The 21,786-nt window shown below is 37.3% G+C and overlaps 1 protein-coding gene across 2 annotated transcripts; it reads left to right on the top strand.

The window, feature by feature from the left end:
- Window positions 1-46: 46 nt before the first annotated feature.
- Window positions 47-19,923, top strand: ACADSB (acyl-CoA dehydrogenase short/branched chain; the record flags this gene model as incomplete). 2 transcript variants are annotated; one of them, XR_014269401.1, is made up of 12 exons in its annotated part: window positions 47-85; window positions 4,525-4,684; window positions 5,672-5,772; window positions 6,532-6,738; window positions 7,203-7,373; window positions 9,659-9,784; window positions 10,186-10,278; window positions 12,859-12,948; window positions 14,500-14,637; window positions 15,325-15,424; window positions 16,087-18,000; window positions 18,367-19,923. XR_014269401.1 is itself a non-coding variant. In XM_082486564.1 (11 exons), 11 exons carry the CDS (start codon window positions 47-49, stop codon window positions 16,155-16,157), a joined length of 1,296 nt encoding a protein of 431 aa, XP_082342690.1. In that variant the 3' UTR covers window positions 16,158-19,923. The 2 variants fall into 2 exon arrangements, 1 of the variants encoding a protein (XP_082342690.1); XM_082486564.1 differs by having other exon boundaries at window positions 16,087-19,923.
- Window positions 19,924-21,786: the final 1,863 nt, after the last annotated feature.

The following is a 21,786-nucleotide window of genomic DNA, read 5'->3' as shown; positions in this document are numbered from 1 at the left end:
TGCGCGCGCACCGGTGGGCGCTGCCGGGAGGGGGGCGGGTGCCAAGATGGCGGCGGCGGGAGGATGGCTGAGGCGCTGCGGGAAGGTGAAGCGGGGTCGCCTGAGGGAGCGGCGGGGTGGGGGGTTCTGGTCGTGGGGGTGTCCCGCCTCGCCTCTCATCTCCGACCGCCGGTTAAGGCTGCCGAGGGGCCGCCGAGCGGGCCGGCGGGGTCCGGTCCAATTGCAGGTCTGCAGGGGGTGACGGCGGGTTTGAAAAGCCGCCTTCTCCTCTGTCTTGCGGTTTTTTTTTTTCAGTACGGGGGGGGTGGTATTGGGTAGCTTCTTGCTAAGAAAAATCCTTGCAAACCTCGTGAAAGGGCTCGTAGTTGGAGCAGTCCATGGCTGATGGGCCTGTGAGAAGACAGCGCAGCTGAGGTGCTTTGGGGTCTGCTTAGCTGAAGAGACTTGCGGTACTGTAGGGGTAATCAAAAGATAAAGGAAAAACAAGCAGAAAACTTGGGTTTGTGCCGCACACACTCTTTTGCTGGGCAGAGCGAGAAGGCATGTTGGCCTGGAACCTTCTCAGGGCAGCTTGTGGGTGTGTTGTGACAACTGAAATAAGAAATCCAACCCCATAAGTGAGGGCAAGCAAGCTTACTGTGATGGAGCTCCTCAGCTGAGGAATAGGAGCTGCCTGGAAGCCAGCTAGGATAGATACAGGAGTGGAACTAGTCAAGGAAAACAAAGTGAGCTTGGAAAAATATATTGCTTTGGCCTTTTTTTATTTATATCTTAATGCTGCTGCCAGGTCCGCCAGCATTAAAATCTCATTTTAGATTGTAAAACAAATAGAAGGAAAGCAAAAGAACTAATCTTTAAAGAGCTGAGGTGGAGATAAGAATTGAGATAAACAGAAAAATCAATGTTATCAGCAACCCAGAAACCAATTTTCAAGTACATGTGTTTAGTAGGGCAAGCAGGCTGAATCTTGTAGCAGTGTAAATCATTGCCTTACCTGCAGAAAAAGAAGAGAAAAAAGAAGCAGGGAGACAGTGTCAAAGCATTTGAGTAACATACACGCACCTTAAATAACTATCTGAAAGTTAGTAATACTATATGACTGCATGACTTCTAAGAATGAAAATGTAAACAATAATGTAGTGACTTGATTATTATTTTTTTTTTAAATCTAAATGTTGAAATAAAGAATAATTTCTGTGCTACACTGTGCTATTACTCTGGCATACCCGTGGGTTGCTGCTCTGTGTGTGGGTGTTGACAATGTAGGTCCTGTCCCTTGGGGCCATCATACTGGTTTTAAGACTTTTCAAGGTTATGAATATTCCTTTTGTCCTGTAGGTCATCTCAGTCAGGTATCAGACAAGTGTTTCTCAGACCATGTCTGCATACGTACGCTAAGGGTTACCTTTGTTTCTCCTGCTGTGGTAGGACAACTTTCTGTGCCACTCTCAAGTGGGTTGGTTGCAGTGGAAGACCCTCCAAGTGAAAGCTCTGGGGAGTGGGGAAAGCCTGGGGTGGTTTCTACTAAGAGGAGGTGAAGGAATGGATGGTTACTGTGAGCACTAATTTTCTCATAACCTCTGGCATTGTTGCCAAGAGCAGGCATGCTGTAATGGCTGTAACCTCTAACAAACACTGAGCTGTTCACTGCATTTGAGAGCTTCTACTTGCAAGCCAGGCTGTTGGCAGGTCACCTCAGCCAATACAGCCCTGCGCACTTGGGCTTGACCTTGCTGAGCTGCTTTTAATCAAGTTTGTCCAACTTCCTATTTTCCTGAAAGCACATGAGAAAAATCTGTGTGGTTTTTGTGGTCTACAAAATCTGTGCTTCCCGCTTTGGACTGGGCAGAGTCCTCTGCTTGCGTTTAGTGATGTGTTCACCTGCATTGTTGATAATTCTATACCCAAGTGTCAGGTGCCATCAAATGAAAGTAGAGGTAATCCCAGAGTACTACTAATTGTTTCAACAGTTCTGACTTATTGCTTACTGAGCATACCTACTTGCAGCTTTTCCAAAAGCTTTCTTTTTTTTTCCAAAAGTATTCTTAAAAAGGCACCATGCATTTTTCCTGACAGCTCTTGGTCAGTACTGGTGAAGTATTCTCAGCGATTCATCTTTGGTTATGTCACCGTGGAAGAAAAATGCTCTTTTTACTTGGAAGTAAAGCAGTGCAAGAAGCAGGAAGTATCTGTGATTTGTAATCCTATAACTGCTCAGGAAGCATACTGTGTTAAATATATATGTGTATGTGTGTATATAGTTACGTTTTTCCTTCTTAGACCTTGCTAAGAATACGGACTTATGCAGGTGGATGTTTGATAGTCTTGTACATCTGGGTGTTGAGTGACCCTGCCAGAGCTCAATGTTCTGTAAATAATCCATTCCTGACTGACAGCTTCCAGAACATGGTTGCCTTGGATTTTATCTGTATTATAGCAACTCTTTGGGTTTTTGTGAAGATCTACGGTGACTCCAGTAACTTAGTCTTCATTTCAAAGTGTTACAGCTATTGCTGATGATCCAAACTTTGTATTAATGAACCAGCCCCACTAGCAAGTATTTGTTTTACGCGACCAGGGGTGTTGAATGTGAATAAACATTGAATGTTCCCAGCAATATTTGTTTTCTATGTTACCACTTCTTAGGGTTTTTTTTGTCATGCATGACTGGTTGTGCTAAAATCAGTTTCCTTACCATAGCAGACTTGTGCATCTTGTCTCTAAGAGAAAAGGAGTCTGTAGATCTGTTTTACATCAGTTCTTTAGACAGGGAGATGACAGGTGTTGAAAGCCAACATGAAAGAGAGTGAATTATTAGAAGGATCAAAGGAATTTTTACTTCCTGACCCCAAAGTTTTTTCCATTTTTTGAGGAATGCTGCTATCACAGTGTGCTTTGCAAAATTGTCCTGCATTCTGTGAGCTAAATAGCAGCTTGGTTACAGCACAGTCAGTCGGTCTGCTCGCTGTGAGGTTAGGAGTGTGTGATGGCAAAAATGTATGTTAGCAGGCATATGCTCATTTATACATTATTTTTATGGCACAGCTGTGTCTCTACTGGGGGCTTCTGTCCACAGTTGACTCTGTAAGACATTAATATCTCCACACTTTAGACTGACATAGCAATAGTGATGGAGCAAAGATCTGATCTGTAGATGCTAACCACAGAGTAAGTTGGGGTTTGGGAGCTATGAGAGCAAAGCCATTTTTCTGTCTTACCTCTTTTGAGATCAGTCAGTCGAACTGTGCTTCTTTTTTGAACACTGCTTTTCAGGAGTACATTTTGCAGCAGTTTAGCTGCTGTTAGGCTGTTGCTTTTTAAGCCAGATCATATTCATTATGCTAACCTTTTTAAAAATCCTAAGGAATTATTCTGTGGTTAGAAAGTATATTAACTTTCAAACCAAATGTGTTCCTTTCTAATGCCTGCTGTTACCTACTTGAGTAAGTCTGAACACTAAGTATAGTTCTCCAAGGTAAGAGCTAATTACCTGTCACATTATCTATGTCCACCCACCTGACAATCACTGCGTGTAGCTTGCTCCCAAAGCTACTGTCTGTTTCTGTTCATTTTTGTGACTTTTGCCACATAGTCTTGACGCCTTTCCCCGATAGTAAAATGCTCCTCCACTCTCTTGGTTGGATAAGCAATGCTTCTTGATATCATTTCAAATTATTGTACATCATGGATGAATTGGGAGAAGTTAAGCATAAATTATGCAATTTTAGTTCTTTCGTGTACTTTCTTAATAAATCAACCAAATAAGACATGGTAATGATTTGTTACCTAGTGCTATCAACATACTAACTATAGGATTTAAACTAACTATATAGAAATTAACTACAGAGAAACACTCAAATGCCAGGGCTTCATCTATGAAATGTATGCTCACTCTGAAAATCATGAAGTGGTAGATAAGAGTTCAGTTTGAATACAAAAATTCACAGTGCTGTTAAAGTTAGGCTCTTTCACAACAAAATACCAATGATCCAAATGAAGTGCAATCAGATTGCTTTAGAAGTGAGAGTTGCTGGCCTTTAGAAAATCAGGGAGAAAGCTAAGTCTATCATTAAAGTTGACTGGTCTTCTGTAAAAACATTTGTATGTCTATTTTACATTTACTCTTATCATATTTGTATGCTTACTACTATTGCAGCAGACTTACAACCATCTATAAAAATAAATACTATCAGCAGGTTTGGTTTTTTTTCTGTAAACACTAAAATGGACCAAAATTACTGTTTGTGAATACTTTGTAAAATAACATTGTGTTAGCAAACTTCCAGAAAGAAAATTGTTTGGGGTTAAAATAAGAGTAATTAAAGGATGTTTTCTTGTAGGACACCCTGGGGGGGGTGGGGGGCATGTTATATCTCTCAAAAACCTTCAAACTGGACCTTGAATGTAAATTATATTTCCATTCTTGAATAAAAACACTGGGTAAATTTGTAATTGTGTATTGTTGTCTGTCTACAAATACAAATTCTATTAACTGGTCTGATGTTCTGTATTTTTTGTCAACAGCTGAAAAGAAATTTGCCAGTGTACTTGGCTCCTTGGAGGGCTTCTCCGTGTGTCTTTAGATCCTCCAAATCAGAACTTAAGCCAAATATAGCCAGTGATGGAGTTGTCTGTGCTCCACTTCAAACATTCACCGAAGAGGAGACAATGCTGAAAAATATGGGTACCTATTATCTGTGTGGTTAAAATTCAGAAATGTCTAACTAAAAGTGAAATTTTAACTTAAAAATTTATTTCATTTTTGTGAAATTATAGCTTAAAAATTTATTTTAATTCTTTATTTTTAGTTAAAAGTTGAGATTGCTGTGTGGGATTGTGCTTAATCTTAAAACTGCTTTAGTTCACGAGAGAAGAATGTAATGTTCTTTTTCCATGTTACCATAGCACGGTTCCACATACCACAGTTCCACATACCACAGTGCAGTTTACTCTGCATAAATATTAGCGGTTTAAAACTGTTGCTGTTGCAGAACTGAAGTTGCCTGGCATTGACTCATGCCCTTTCTGAAGTGTTTAGTTCAGCTACAGTTAACTGCTCCAGATGGTTTTCAGAGATTTCAAGTATACCCAGATCAGTGACAGATGTGGTGTGTCTGCCATGCAGCCAGGCCTGCAGGAAGGGACCGTGTTTCAGAAGGGATCATCTCAGCAAAGGTGAAAGAAGAAGGAGCAGCACATCTGGGAGAGAGCTTGTAAAAGGCTCTGGTTAAACAGGAACAGTCTTACAGGATTTTGTGCACTCAGAATAACATGCGTTAAAGCCTGAGACCGTCTTCCCAAACTGCAGGTTTAATTTATAAAGAAATATAATACAGCTAACCAAATATATGATGTATTTGAAATATTTTCTTTAATTTTTTTTTCAGCCAATGTTACATAAGTGTTATGGAGATGTTTTCAAAGTTTCTGAATTTATAGCAAGTACTTGTTTTGGTTTAGAGAGTTGTAGCTGAGTTCAGAAAGCGATTATGATTGAGTTTGTGGTACATCACCTTGATCCCCTTGGGCAGCGTTTTGTCCTTTTATTAACTGGTCTGGGAGAGTCAGGGAATACACGCATAACCCGTCAGAAGTACCACACAACTGTTATATCAATCTTCAAGGAGAGTGTTAGAATACTTACATGCTATCTTTCTTCTCTTTGTTACAGTGACAAAATTTGCTCAGGAACGAGTTGCACCTTTTGTGCAAAAAATGGATGAGGATTCGAAAATGGAAGACTCTATAATACAGGGATTGTTTGAACAAGGGGTCTGCACGCTTTTACTTAATCTTTTATTCCAAAAGTTACATCGTTTTATGAATCTCTAGCTGTGCACTTTTCAGATTAAAATTTTGGATTTATCAACAGCAATGCAACTTTCTCTTCTTTTTTACTACATTATCACTCTCCATCTTTTATTGTAATATTCTTTCCATCTCTCCCTCTTCTGTACCACGTTCTTCATCTTATCATTGAGTTCTTGTCTTCTTCCCCATATCCTTTTTTTTTTTTTTTTAACTGAATAAGCATAATTATGTAGAATCCTAGAACCAGCATGACTCTGATAAGTGTTGCTGGAAAAGGGCATCAGGAGTCAGGAGTCCTTTATGTCCTTACTGGCCAGCCACAAGGACTTGTGTTGTAGATATTCTGTTCATCACTCCTGACTTCAATTTTAGCCTTTACTGCTATCAAACCTAAAGCTTTTCTGTGTTTAGAATGTCATTTTATACAATAACAACTGTAAATATTAGAATTCTGTTGAGATTGCAATTGTTCTGGAAAATGTAATCAAATTAGGGTGATGATTGGCCTGTATACTGCACATCAGTTATTTTTTGCATGAATTGACTCTCAGCTTCTGTGAAGAATTTGTTTGTTAAGGATATGAAGGAAAACAGGTCTTTGGGGAAGGATCTGGAAACACATTATGTGTTTTTCATTTTAATCTCTTAAGTATCCGCTTGGACTAAAAAGTTGTTGACAGGAACCAACAGATTGATATATTTGCATCTTTTACATTGCAGCTGATGAGTATTGATCTTGGGGAAGAATATGGAGGAACTGGAGCTTCATTTTTTTCAATCATATTGGTGGTAGAAGAATTGGCCAAAGTTGATCCAGCTGTAGCTCTTCTATGTGAACTCCAAAATACACTAACAAATAAGTTGTTTGTGACATATGGCACAGAAGAACAAAAAAGAACTTACTTGCCCAGAGTCGCTAAAGATACAGTGAGTTGAATTCTCACTTTACTAAACTATAATGTAATGTTTAATATTTAAGTAATGTTAGCAGGGTGGTTTTTCTCAGTAACTAAATGGGTGACTGCAGCAAATACATGGAAAATATGTGTGAACTTTGAAACACTGGTTAGAGCTGAGCTCTGTCATGATAGAGATACAGCCTGTCATCAGTAGCTGAGAGGTAAAAGTGGAAAGGTGCTTATTAGTTTCATTAAAATTTAATTTACTGTGGAAAAGAACTTTAAAGCAGTTGACTTTGAGAGACGTGTAATTACGTAGTGTTTCTATTCTTAATCTCCGTATCTGAAACTTAGTTACTTTGATGCAATAGGTTAAAATGTTTGAATTTGAGACTTGAGCTTGTTTATAACTATTTTTGTTGCAGAATTTGTTGTATGTTGTACCTATATGTGCAGTAAAAATTAAAATTATTTTTTCCCTTCAATTGGCAGATAGGCAGTTTCTGTCTTTCGGAGGCTGGAGCTGGCAGTGATGCTTTTTCTTTGAAGACTCGGGCTGAAAAGAAAGGAGACTACTATATTATCAATGGCTCAAAGATGTGGATTAGCTTAGCAGAACACGCAGGAGTTTTCTTTGTGATGGCAAATACCGATCCATCCTTAGTAAGTTGCTAAAGAATAGTTGCAATTCAGTAACAGCTGACGATATATGAAACTATGGATTTTGATTAATAATCTGATGTTAAAGGTTAATATTCTTTGAACCTTTTCCTAGCTGACAACAAACCTTTAAAAATATTTCCCAACAAAAATTGACAACTTGCTGAGCGATTTAATAAATTCCTCCCACCAGGGAAAATAAAAATGTCAGAATCATAATTGCTTAGACGAAGAGCACAATATGCATTGGTATTATTCTGAGTAACAGAAGAGCAGATAGTCTAAGTCTTTCCAACCCTTCTGACTTAACTGACGAGTTGCTGTTGTTAAAAGGCAAAGTAGAGCTTAGGCTAAATGCACAGGAAAACTAACAAGAATACAACACGAAAGTATGTTCAGGTAAAAGATACATAGCTGAATATGCGTGTTTCAAGTTTTGTCACCAATTTGGATATAGGTAGTAGAGTCAGAAAAGTCAACTGCAGGCTTTAAAATGTACTATACCAGTACAGTAAAGTAATAATCAAACACAAAACTAAATTGCTTAAAACTTTTAGTCATTTTTAAACTTCCAGTATCTCTTTCTTAAGAATTTAATTTGAAGATACTTATTTTTAAAATTAAAATTTAACATTTTGCCTAAATAAGAAGAGGGGTTTTTCTTTCATTGTATCGAACAGTTGAACATCGTGTCACTTTCTGAACTTTTATTCATTTTTTCACAAGCTGGTGGGTGATTTGAGTACTGCATACGAGAAATATCAAAATATGTTTGATAAGGCCCTTTCTGTATTTGTTAACTGTTGTGCATTGCTGTATAATCTGGAGTTGTTTCTGTATTAGTGTAACATTTTAAAAATGCATTATACATTGTCTGCTTAAAGTTAGAAATTTGCTTTTAAGTATTCAAGAAGGAGATTAAAAGTCAATGCTGCTCAAAGATTAAATAAGAATTGACATCAGTATAAATGAGAAAACAGACCAGTGTAGAATTGTGTACTGAAACGTACACTGCACTAGCAGCTCCTGTTCGGTGAGGTAGGCTGTCACTGAGGTGAGATTGAAACAGCAGCCTCCTCTTTAATAAGAGGCAACTCTTCCGTAAGAACCATAGGACTTTTTCTGCCTCTCAGTGTCACCCTCTTAGAGAGAGGGTGGGACGTTAGGGGCAGGGAGAGATGGAAACATGGCCAGGAGCACTTCACATTTCTGTCACATGTACCTTGTAGTGTGCTGCGTAAGAGACACTGCTGTGGTTCTAGCAGGGGGAGATGCTGAGGGAGCAAGAATGAGTGGTGGAAAGGAGAGAGAACTGAGAATAAGAATTACACAGAGGGAAAAAGAGAAAGTGACAGCTATCAGGAGTCACTGTTCTGTACCTCAAGAATCTAGTTTAAGACTTCAAAGATGTGAAGATTATAAGCCTGTATGTAGGAGATGCCAGAATTTAATTGGCTATACAATCTATGTGTTGTCACATTCATTATTTAGTGTCCTGTCCAGATCGTTATCTGAACGTCAAATCAACTCTGAGCTTTTTGATAACAACCATCATAATGATTTCAGACTACTTTATTAATTATATTCCCACTACCTCTCTAAAGTGAAGAGATAGTGATATCAATGTTCTGCAAACTGGAATCACAAGGAGAATGTGTACACCAATTTTGGGTGTTAAATTTGGTCTATTATAATATTTACCATTATGCTTCACTTTGAATATTCAGGCACAGTTCCCAGTGACGCCAGTCTCCTCAGTCAGTGCTCTTACTTTGGACAACCTTAAAAGGAAGAGTATATATGCAGCCTTCCATGAGAAGGGTAGCTGAAATAATTGGGCTTAAGTAAAATCTTGCATCCTATAGAATCATCTGACAGATGGGTTTAGAGCCATTATTTGTTTGACCGCTTTAGTCTAAAGGTACCCAATGGCTTCTTGCAGTACATTGTTTGACTGTGACATATGTTCTAACAGCAAGCAGTATAAGCAGGCACCACAGTCCTGTCTGTTTCGTTTACGTAATACCATTCCCCCATCTTTTCAAGAGAACTTTCAAGGTGGTTCTGATTATGTTTTCCACAGGGAATATTTCATAAAAAGGTATCTCTGGCCTTTGTTAAATCATAATTAGCAGGCATAGAAGGAACAGAAGACAGTGCCAGTGTTTTATTTATTAATATAGTATTGAGCAGGAGTAAAATTTCAGTATTGGAATGAGATATTTAGACCACTATTTGGTGATATTAGTATAAAAAACAGTTCTGGATTATATTTTAATTCATCCTAGGGATACAGGGGAATTACATGCTTCATAGTAGACCGCAACACAGAGGGACTGCATGTGGGGAAGAAGGAGGACAAGCTTGGAATCAGAGCGTCTTCCACCTGCCCAGTAACATTTGAAAATGTTAAGGTATTGTAAGTTGTTTAGCTATTGAAGCATAATTCATGCATAATTGGAACTTGACCACATATCAGGAAAGAACGTTAACTAAATTCCCAATATTCTTTTTCCTTAGACATACTGATTGTTTGGCATATTTTAACTTTTTCCTCCCTATTCTTTCACAGAAGTCTTGACGGGGGTTGGTTTTCTTAAATTTTGCTACAGATTTTCTCAATCAGCAGTTCATAATCACATGTATCAGGAAGTGTTCTGATCAGATACTCTAGGAATCAAATGTCTGGTTTATGTTTTATGCCTTCGCATATAAGGAACATTAAATAAAACATATACACTGATTCACCTGTGAACCCTACTAGAAGTTGCAAAGCAGAGCAGAACAGAAATAATTGAGTGCTTTTATTCTTTAGGTTCCTGAGACCAATATCCTAGGAAAGGTTGGACAAGGCTATAAGTACGCAATTGGAATGCTGAATACTGGCAGAATAGGTATTGCTGCACAGGTGGGTAATTTTGTTTAATACTGAATACAATCAGTATATAACTTTGAATTTGGATTTATATTTACAAAATATTTAAAGCTAATAAGAATATATTATTTGGAAAATACTTTATTAAAAACTGAATTGCCACTAGATGTCACTATTCCTGTAGCTAAGTTACAGTAAAATACTGAAACAACTGGAAATTGTAAAATTCTCCTTTGGTGATGTAAGCAATAGATTTAGAAAACATTAAATGGCAATTAGTTTGTCTTTGGTGGTTAACTTATTGCTACTGGAATATATCAACATTTTTATCTTCCATTATGCAAATTTATTTTAAAAAACCCCTAGCTTTGGAAAATTTAACATTGAAATGTATATTAATGCTTTCAACTAGGATTGTATGGGATTGCCAAATGTGATCTTATGATAATTGATGTTTTCTCAACGAGTTATTTTTAAAAATCAACTTATTTTTGAAATAAATATGATTTTTTTTTTAATAGCAGAAGTGTCCTAGCTCATTGTTGTGTTTGAAAATTGCACCTTATGGCATATTAGGGGAAAATATTTGCTGACCTTGGAGTTATTTAAAAAATGTTGTATTTTGTTGTTAACTTAGTTTGGATCTCAGATTGCTGCTGATTTCAGTGGAAATCAGGTTCAGCCCTATAACAAAATTACTTATGACAATTTTTTATATTTTTAATTTACTTTTGAAAGTAATCTTTTCTTTGTTTCTACTTTGTTGTGGATGGAGTTGTGCTGTGTAGGGCATAATATGTCTGTACTACCAATCTCCCTTATCTTTTGCCCTAGTTTGCAAACGGACCAGAAGTAATAATCCTCTTGAAATTTAGACTTTCCACATGGCAGTATACTGTGCTGCTGAATGGGTTGGCTTTTCCATCATTTCTAAAGATTATCTGTGATTAAACTTTGTCTGATGTGGCATTTAAGAACTAAGGCTGTGGGCCCTGTTCTTCCCAGAGATATAAATAATATAGAAGCTCTGGCAGTAAAATACATGGTCTGGATTTTACTTTTAATTACTCGAAGTTACACTTATAACCTAATTAAAAGTTAAGGTCAGGTAGTTGTTTTATCTTAGTTACTACTTACTTGGTACCTTCAAATGAAGAGAAATGTACTTGAATGTACAAGAACAGCAATTCTAAAGCCCTGTAGTATTGAATTTAGTTTTGCAGTAGTAATAGTTTTAAAAGATAATTAACATCTTGTAAAATGTAATTGTGGCTGTGAAAACAGTTTCAGATAGTTTTAGTGCAAGGTAGCTGCACATATTGTTACAGGTGCTGAAATTGGTACGCTTAGTTCATCTATGTGAGTTTATATAAGAAGGTAACAAAGCTGGTAATACAGCTGATTAGCAGCAGACTTATTTTCTTATGTTCTTTTCCCACATACTAATTTTCCTGTGTATTTGTTGTGTTTTGTTTTTTTCTTCTAGAATCTTATATGATTAAGGAGTAGATGTCTGAACCCAGTCAGAGCCACGCTTTTATCTTCTTGGGGCCCTTGGCTTTCAGCTTAATATGTGGGTCCATCCAAAAATACCCATACAATACTGTATATCATTAAAAGTAGTTTGACATAAGCTGCTTGATGCGACAGCTGACTGCCCATTGTAGTATCCCGTCTTGATGTAGAAAAGTTTTATGAGATTCCAATTTTACCATATTCTGTTACCTTGCTTTTTGATGGTTCTTCCTGCCATTCATCCCTCCCTCCTATTTGATGCTTACCCTAATTTAATTTCCTATCTTTGTTTTTCCTGGAAAGAAACTAGGTAGAATGAATATGTTCAGATGGATGGTAGTTATATAATGAAACCAACTGATCTTTACCAATAGGTGTGTATGCCAAGATTTACAAAAGGCAGGGTCCTTTCTTTACTATCTTGTTTGGAATGGAATACGCTTCTCAAAATTTGGTGATTAAACAAACATAAAACTAGTTTACTTTCCAGATTTCATAATGTGTCTTTGGCTAACAAATCAGATGCTAAGGTAGATGCGAGTTACCTCTTTATAAATGTTCATATGTAGTTTTCCCAGATGTTATCCTCCAAGATAACAATTGTGTTTTGCTGTCTTTGCTGCTGAGTGAAGAGTGTGTGAAAAGACAATATGTCTTCTAAAATTGTTCTGTTGAGTTGGGTTTTTTTCTAGAAAACGCTGGAACAAATCTCTCCTCCCACTATATTAATTTTCTAACTTCTGAAATAAATTGCAAATTCTGACATTCTAGTGTCTTCTAAAAAATGAGAAATTATTTTGATTATGAAAATAGCTTTGAATAATAATTCAAATTATTTTTCCTGTAATAGATACTTTGTTTACAGTAAATTTCCCCTGTAATTAAGAATTCCCAGAAACACTTAATATTTCCACAACCACAATTGACCCATAAGTTTTGTTCAAAATGAGTGATAGTGTTTTCATACATATTTTGCCTTTAGTAAGAACATTTCTTTCAGGAATGGAATGGAATAGGATGGAATAGGCTTATTCGTCAAAGTTTGATTTTTTTTTTTTTTTTGTCCTAACTCACCTCAGTATGTCTTATTTCTTACAGATGTTAGGACTGGCACAGGGGTGTTTTGACCATACAATTCCCTATACAAAGGAGAGAGTCCAGTTTGGGAAAAGCGTATTTGATTTCCAGGTATTTGTTAATGAACACATGGGAAGTTTCCTCCAAGAGAGTAGTAGTTACCACAGTAGACGAAGTCAGTAAAATGAGTAATCTGATTTGCATCATTTGTGCTCCACCTTGTGTCATGTCTCCACTTACCAATATTTGAGAAGAATTTTTCAAAAGAATTTCAGATGAGCATTGATCTGCCATGTAAAATATATAAATTCAGTGCTATGTGCCTTTGCAAGTACCGTACAAATCATTTAAAACTTCAAAACATTATCAACATAACTCCTTTTGCTTGATAGTATATTCACTGCCTTTGAAAATAATATACATGGAACCCCCTTTCTCTTCTGATTTTAATATCACAGTATGTTGAATGTGCTCCAGTTTTTATAGCCTTTCATGAGGTGTAGGGGAAGGCCTTTTTCTGGAGACACTAGAAATTATAAAAAGATGAGGAAAACTGATTGAATTATTAGATTTCCTGTGTTATACAAAGACATTTAGTTTTCATGATAATATCTGTATCTTAAAACGAAAAAGGCTCTTTGTTGCAAAAATGATGTATAGTTTAATAAGGAAGATATGTAATTGTAATTGCTATAGTAATTTTCTTGTTAAAAGAAACCTACATCTCGGCTGAAGAGAAGGAACATTAGTACTACTCATAATTTATACAAATTTTAGGAAGCACCTACAGATACCTAGGAAATGATTGGAACTGCGTCTTTTGAATGGGAAATGGAATTTTTAATTGCCAAATCATTTTGTTATTTTGACCTGCATATATATTTTTTCAAATTTCAGGGAGCAGTGTTAATAAGATGAAAGATTTCATTGTGTTTTAGGAGCAAATTAGGCTACTAAATGTTCATTTTCAGTCATCATAATGTTTGGGTCTTCTTAAATAAACCTATTCTTCTGTAATACCTACCATTTAGATGTAAGCTCCATCACCTTTTTCCTTCCCTTTGAATCCATGCATCAGTCATGTCCTCTATACTTCTGTGCTGCTCCTAACTCTTCTCTCATGGCTTATGGGACATGGGAGGAAGTGGTTGTCACCTCGCTAGTTCTCCACTTTATTTAAGAGGTACTTTTTTCAAGTCTTTCTCAGTTAAGCTCATCAGGGTATTAGACTTGTTAATGTATGAATGTTTTCAGTAGACAGCTGCAAAATAAAAACACAGCTTTGACCTACTCAGGTCTTTGCAGTGCTCAGGAGAGTGTTAAGGTTTGGCTGAAATTTTCCTTGATATTCATGGATGCAAATAGGTTCACATTGAACCCTACTGTCCAGCCGGTCAGGCAAAAAGTTTCCCAGTATGCCTGAATCCAAGAAGCGGGAAGGAGAAAATGGGAGTGCAGTTCCTAAAAGGACTTAGTGGCCCAGAGGTTTTCCAACGTTGATGTCATAGGTGCAGAAATACGCAGAATTACTAGTCCATCTAGATTTTGTATTTTTATTTCACAGTCTAGGTATATTTCTCGGTGAAAAGAACAGTTCTTGATAGAAATTCCAGTTGAGTACTAGATACTGGTTCTGTCTGACTTGCAGCGTGCTTATTACAGGGGATGCAACATCAGATAGCTCAGGTGGCCACGCAGTTGGAGGCGGCGAGGTTGCTGACCTACAACGCAGCTCGTCTTGCAGAAACAGGAAGGCCATTCATCAAGGAGGCAAGCATGGCCAAATACTATGCTGCTGAGGTAACCTGCAGTTTCTTTATTCAGTGGATTTATTTCACTGCTGTTTACACATTTCTTCTGTTACTGAATGTACAACTTTTAATTCATGTTTTGCTGTGAGATCTGTGGATGTACTTTTACCTTGTTTCTCGTTCTCAATCCATGTATAGAATGTAAAGTAGGCCACCAAAGAATGAACTGCTCACACCCCTAAATAAAATTTTGAAAAACAAGCAACAACATTAAAAGAGAAAGTGAATTAGTACTTTCACTCATCTAGAGAGATTTCATTTTCTTAGGATTCTCCTTTTGTGGCTGGAGAAATGGCATGGTGAGACTTCGTTTGTGATCATCTCAACTCTGCTGGTCACAACTGAGAGTCTTAGTATGATTCAAAATTGGATTGCTTCTGCCTCTTTGTAATTGCTGTGTTGCATACTGCTGCTCGTCTTTTTCATAGTGCAGCATATGAACTATTGCAATAATGGTTAGTAAATTCTTGATGTCATCTGATTTAGAAAAATGTCATTTTTATTCTAAAATAACTTGCATAAATAAAACGAATACAAAAATATCAGTACTTCCTCTTCCCGCTTGTTCTAGCTGTTGCTGTTTTGTTTTTACTTTAAATAGCTACAAAGAATAACATTTACCACCACCTGCATGAAGTCAGGTCCTGAAATTGTACGTCTGAAACTATTTTCATAGGTTGCAACGCTGACAACTAGTAAATGTATTGAGTGGATGGGTGGCGTTGGATTCACAAAAAATTACCCAATAGAAAAGTACTATCGTGACTGCAAGATAGGTGAGTGATAGTTTCTTAAAAAGTATTTCGTGTAGCATTAGTAGTATTAAAGTTGGGGTATGAATGACTGGCTATTTTTTTAAGATATTTTTTCCATGAGACGCTAATTAAAACTTATTCAGAGGCTCAGATATAAGAAGGTAAAACTTTAGGTATAGACACCTGTGTAGGTAAGGCTAGTTAAAATGTTTCATTAGATACCAATAAAATACAGACGCACACATCGTGTCCAGTTCAAAAACATTGAAAATACTTTCTTTGCCTTTAAGATCTGAATCTATGTGGGGTTTTATTTTCAGGACTTTGTTGTTTACCAGTGTAGTCCTCAGACCTAACAGTTTGACATTTCTAACAATATTACCCTTTGATTTTTATTGCTGAGAGCATTTATAAATACTTAATTTTTGTTGTTTATTTAGGAACTGCTTTTCAGGAATATGTCTTGTCATTATGTCATGCCAACAGAAGAGTATTTTAATTGATGCAGATAATAAAATATGAACATTTATGTAAATAATAATTCTGTTTCTAGAACTTGCTCAGTAAAGCTTCACTTCGTAATTATAAATATTCTAACTGGACTGTTAGAATGATATCTTGGTCTCTTTTCATATACTCACTGTGGTTTTGTAGTCTTCTAATCTATTTTCTTTTCATTTCAGGTACAATATATGAAGGAACTTCAAATATCCAGTTGAGCACCATTGCAAAAAGCTTAGCACAGGAGTACTGAAACCATAAGGACTTCCTGACTGTTAATGGAAATTATTTCTCTGAAGAATTACATATTTATTTGTAACTATAAAAATCATAAGAATACAACATCACAGACAAAATCGTAAGGAAAACCATGAATTCCCCATTTCAGGACAGTGAGTGTGTAATTCATGTGAAATCATGAATTCTACATTCAAATCCAAATGGGTTTAAAGTATCTCTTTCTGTGCCAGACACTCCTAAGCTAATACATTGGCTGAAATTATTTTGTTGCCATAGGGTTTGCACACAGTGTATCTCCACTGTGAGATTTCAAAGTGAAAATAAAAGAAGCCAAATCCTTGGCTTTGCCCGGTGTAAAAGGTTCTGTTAAGCCACCTGGGAGAAAGGACTCCACATGTGCAGCAGAACTGTTGCACAGCATGAAGCTGCTGTTTGTTCGTGATGCCCTTTATTAGCATGGCATACAGGAGAGGTATGTGGAAAGAGACAGAAGTGATGGTTTCCTCTCTCCCAGGTGGAGCAATATCTGTGGAGCTGCTGTAATTGGAGTAATTTTTACAGCAGCCCTTAGTGTGTTCTTAAGTATGTCTTGGTAATTAAGCCCTTCCAGCCCCAGTTTGTGGTACTGAAAGGTGGATAATATCCACCTCCCTTTCTAGCCTTCTCAGCTGTTAAGGGTTTTAATCTAAGAGGCTATTTATAGTTCTCCTTTCATAAAAGGTTGAGTTGAAATCTTTGTGAAATGGGGTTAAAAAAGCTCTAGTAGTTCTGCAAAAAGACAGAGCTAGGTAATAGGTATGCTGTGATACTACATCACAGTGGCCTTTCCGCGTCCAATGCATTTTACAACCTTTAATCCTCAGAGCCTTCCTGGGAGTTAGGGAAGGACTGTTAATTTCCAGTTTAGAAAACTCGCTCATGGAAGTTAGTGGTTCTCTACAAAAAGAGATAATTTTTTCTCCTTTGGGGGGGGTGGTTGAGAAGTATTTGCTTTTATATCTCTCTTGTTTACTTTAAAATTAGACATTATTTACTAGAGAAACCTCTTCAGTGCTGGAGAACTAATTAACTAAGAATCAAGAGATGGAAAGCTTAATATATGAAAAATTATTATAATTGCTGTAATCAGCAATTTGTTTCAAGTGTTTTGGGGAGGGAATGACTTGGTTTCCGGTTTTGGCTAACTTAAAAGAATCTCATTTTTAAAGCTTGCTAGTCACTGATGATTCACTTTGAGCTTAGACTGTTACAGTCTGAGACTCCTAAAGGATTTTCTGGCAAAACTAGGGTAAATGACACTTAACAAGTATGATTTCGTAAAACAAGCAGACTGCAGTGCCTTATTCAAAGCAACAAGCAAGGAGGAAAAGCACTATTAAAAAGTTTTTCTGACTTGTTGCGAGCTTCAAAGGGAAGTAACTACTTCTAGTGAATGCCACCCCCCACTTGCATATTTTGACTCTTGATAGGTGAAGAATTAATGTGGTAGTTATCCTTATGCCAATAAAAAAAGCACCTCCCATATCAGTGTGATCACCAGCTTTGAGATTTTGAAAAACGTAAGAGTAGGAGCATAAACTAGGTAATTTCTGAAGATTTCTTCTAGCTATATTATTATTATCATTATTATTGTTGATGTTATTATTATAATTATTATTGTTATTAATATTAATGCATTTCAGGTTGTTTGCTTTCTTTCAGCTGAATTGAAAAAACTGGAGAGATTGTTAGACTAGGATTAAGACTGCAGACACAGCAACAGTTAACTACAATTATACTGCTCAACATAGTCTATCTGCAAGTCTGAAATGATCATAACTGTACTACAAATGCTTGAGTGAACATTGATGAATATGGTGAGTTGTGCTCAGGTGAGATGCAGCCCTTAGGTGCTGCAGTTTAGCCTGCTTTTGCTCACGTGAGTGTCAGCAGAGATCAGGTGTTCATTCATACTGTTTAGTAGGTCTCCTCGTTTGAGTACTCTCTTAGTTTGGTTTCTGTAGGTTTGTGTGAGGCTAGGAAGTGAGTGAAAATACTTAAGTGACTTAATATAGTGCTAAAAGCAAACTCTTTATGGAGGAAAGTGCAGAGCTCTTTGAAGGACTGTTAAGGGCTGGAGATCCAGGATTATGTAAAAGGACTGTCTCTTTGTGTAGAACTGTGTCAGGTATCCATTTGAAAAAATAATCTGAAAAAAATCAAAATAATGTGATTTCCTACAGCCTGAACTTGGATGCCAGACTCCAGGAAACAATCTGAACGGCCTCGTCAGCTACTCAACAGTTCTCAGAAAATCAAGGTCAAGCCTTTATAATGTTACAGCTGTAAATATTTCACATCTCTCAGTTCTATATGCTGTATTCTGTACACAGTAACTTTCAAAAGAAATGTATGTGTTGTATTTTATTTTTGTCTGCAAAATTCTGTGGAGGAATATGCGCACAAATGAATTATAAACACTGAGTTTCTGTCATCGTTGTTCTAAAGGGGCACGTGGAAAGCATTAGGTGTTCTGGTCGCTGACTTTGGGAAGAGTTAACTTGTTTCATCCCCTTCAGTCTGATTCCATTGCTACACTAACGCAGCTGTTGGTTTAGTAATAAAATTACTGTGCCATTGTCCAGGAGCTGTTAAGAGCTGCCTGTGCTCCCCACCCCCTGTTCAGTTTGGGACAGGCATTTATGGATTGTCATAAATTGCACATCTACATTTGGCACTGTGGGTCCAGGACTGTTGATGGTGGCTGGCTACACCAGTAAGTATAGGGCCGCAGAGCTGGTGTTGTGAACGCTGTGAGGCTTTCCGTGCTAATGACAGGACTCAAAGCTGTTTTATACAAAATAAGTGTTTATATTAGTGAGTTTTCCCTTTATATGCCCTTAGTCAGCACTGTCAATCTAGTCTGTTGCCCTGGGGCAGCATCTTCAGTATCAAATGCTGCATCTGGGCTTCCCCCTTTAGAAGAAAGGACCTGTGTTGAGAATGCATTAAAAAGTGCCTGAATTTGATATCTGATTTGATACAATGCTAATCTGGTATATCAGGTGATGGTTCTCTAATAATCTGTCATTTAAAATTTTTCCCATATCTTGCAATTTTTATACTGGGATAGAATGATTATATCATCTGTCAGGTTTCTTTAGTGTTATTCTGGTTTGTGATAACGGTCTGAGGCAGATTTCCACAGAAAGGTTTAATCGCTACTTGGGAAATACTCAAATATAACATTTGATATGATGTCTTCTGTGCTGTTGTTCTTTGTTTCATATTTTCTTTTCCCCATATAAAGATTGTTTTAGAAAAGGCTTATGTGAAATATAAAGTAATTGTTCATTGGGAGCCTTCTGCTATGTAAAGAATTTTCTAATTAACATGTTATTGCATTTCCATTTGGAAATCTTTTGGTGAGAGGCACATTTCAAGTTTTTCCTACCAAGCTAGGCTCAATTTGAAACACAGTCTGCTTTGAAAGCAGCTGTCTGACTTTCCTGAGCTTACTTATTGGATACATGAAAACCGAAGAAATGTTTTTCCTCAACCCCAGAATGGATTCGGTGTACCGATGCGATAGATCTTCTCCTAAGAGAATTACGTGAGAGAATTATGTGAAAGTGGTTAACAGCTACCACAAATGCTGCATAAATATTTACCTGTTATGTTATCACTGTGCAAACTGTTGGCAGAAACTGATGGGCAGATGAATATGTATCGTACGATTCCCAAATTTCACACAATTTGTCATTTTATGTTGTATTGAAATACAGTCGTTGCAAAGCGTTTTGCAAGGAGTTGTCTTCCCTGAAGTATAACACCTCGGTCGAGGTCTAGGTGCGGGGCATGATTAGTAGCCTAGAGCTACATAGCGTGGTCAGCTGTACACACGGGTAAGAGGAAGCAAGAGTTCTTTCCGAGCCCGCACCAGAGACAGTCAAACATCAGTGCACAGTGAATCTGGAGTTCCAGGCTAACAAATAGGAATTATAATCATTATTTCAGTTAAATATGCCAGTTGTAAGATCAGTTGCTATAATTAATGAAGTCCAGCTTAGCGGCATTGAGGGAATTTCTCATTATCTGATACTAGAGACATTATTAAGCTGCTTTGAAATCTTGGCGTTTATTATCCCCTAAAAATATTCTGTTCATGTGCAATAACTGTCTAATACATTAGGTGACTAGAACTAACCAGTATGTTTCCTAATAGCTTGTTTCATAGATGAGAGCATTCAAATGTTGATTCGTATTGGTATATTAGTGCTCAAAAGAACATGCAATGCACAATGCAACATTTTTTCTGATAAAATACTTTAAAATACAAATCAAAAAGATGTACAGTCTCAACAGGCAGCAATAGCAATTTTATATGATCTTTCAAGATCAGTTACATCTTTCTGAAACTGGTCTTCCTCTGTATGTCGTACTAGCTGTAGAGCTACTAATACTGGAAGACTGTACATATAAAGAAATCTCAAGGTGACTTCACTGAAGATCCTAAAGAAAAAGCACTCCCTCCCTGACAGAAAGCTGTGTCTCGGTAGTCAAGTAAGCAGCACTTTCAGAACGGGGTTTATTTAATATACACAACGAGGACTTCTGAATGTGCGGAAACATATGTTCATCAAACATTCTTCAGGGATCTCTGTGGAAAGGGAAGCTATTACAAGGTGTAACCACTTTCTTACAAAACAACCCCAAAAATTCACATAGCAACAGGAAAACCTAAAATACAGCAATAAATTCCCAACTTCCAGATTGCAAGCTTGTGTTATTTGTAGGTCACCTAACCAGGAAATTAACATATATGGACTGAAAAGTAAATTCTGCTCTGTAACCAGCCAGACCTGGAGGTCTTGCAGTCTGAACTGTTGCATAAACCATTGTCACAATTCATGACGGCTTTAAAACATCTGTTGTAAATCACCAGATAAGGCAGGGCTGGACTTTTTTGGCTATATTTTACAGAGGATAGAAGTCAACTTTCAATTACCAAGACTTAAAATGAGCTTCTCTTCATCTGTACTGATGCCTGGAGGGTGATGGTGGGAAAGCGCTCATCGGTGGGAAGTGCTGAAACAGTGCGTTACTGCTTGTTTGGTTTAGGGCCAAATACAAGTTGGAAGATCAAGAAATGGCTTAATGTTTGCTAGCTATGAGACAACTTTCCTAGTGTAAAGAGAATGAAGGGAAGAGGGGAGCTGCAATATGATGGGTTCACGTTGAGTTTGTATCCCACGCCTCTCTGAACCCACTAAGATTGATTGTTTTGGTTTTGAAAAGTTTGTGTTTTGGAGCCTGCAGAAGGGCTGTGGGTGGTTCTCCACTTCGTAGGACACAAGAAGCTCTGATACACACCCAGACCTGATGTTCTCCTGGTTGAGGTGTTGTTTCTGACCTCTTGTGAGCATACAGGCAAGACTTTTCAATGATGACCCACCCATGAGAGGAATGGAATAATTTTCTGACCATCCTTTTCATCACGTTGTTTGCTGCAAGTTCCTTGAGTATTTTTGGCCTGAATTATTTTCCAGGACATGCTGCAAGATTTTTCTGTTCACTAATTTGCATCCTAAGATGCAAATTAAATGCAAATTTTTCAGTTTAACCAGAGCAGTCATCCAGTTTTAATTTGATACTGTGTTGCT

This window comes from Vanellus vanellus (genome assembly GCF_965231255.1).
Source record: "Vanellus vanellus genome assembly, chromosome: 7".
NCBI classification, from domain to species: Eukaryota; Metazoa; Chordata; class Aves; order Charadriiformes; family Charadriidae; genus Vanellus; species Vanellus vanellus.
Note: the sequence above shows the minus strand (reverse complement) of the source record. Positions and strands in the feature narration are given on the sequence as shown.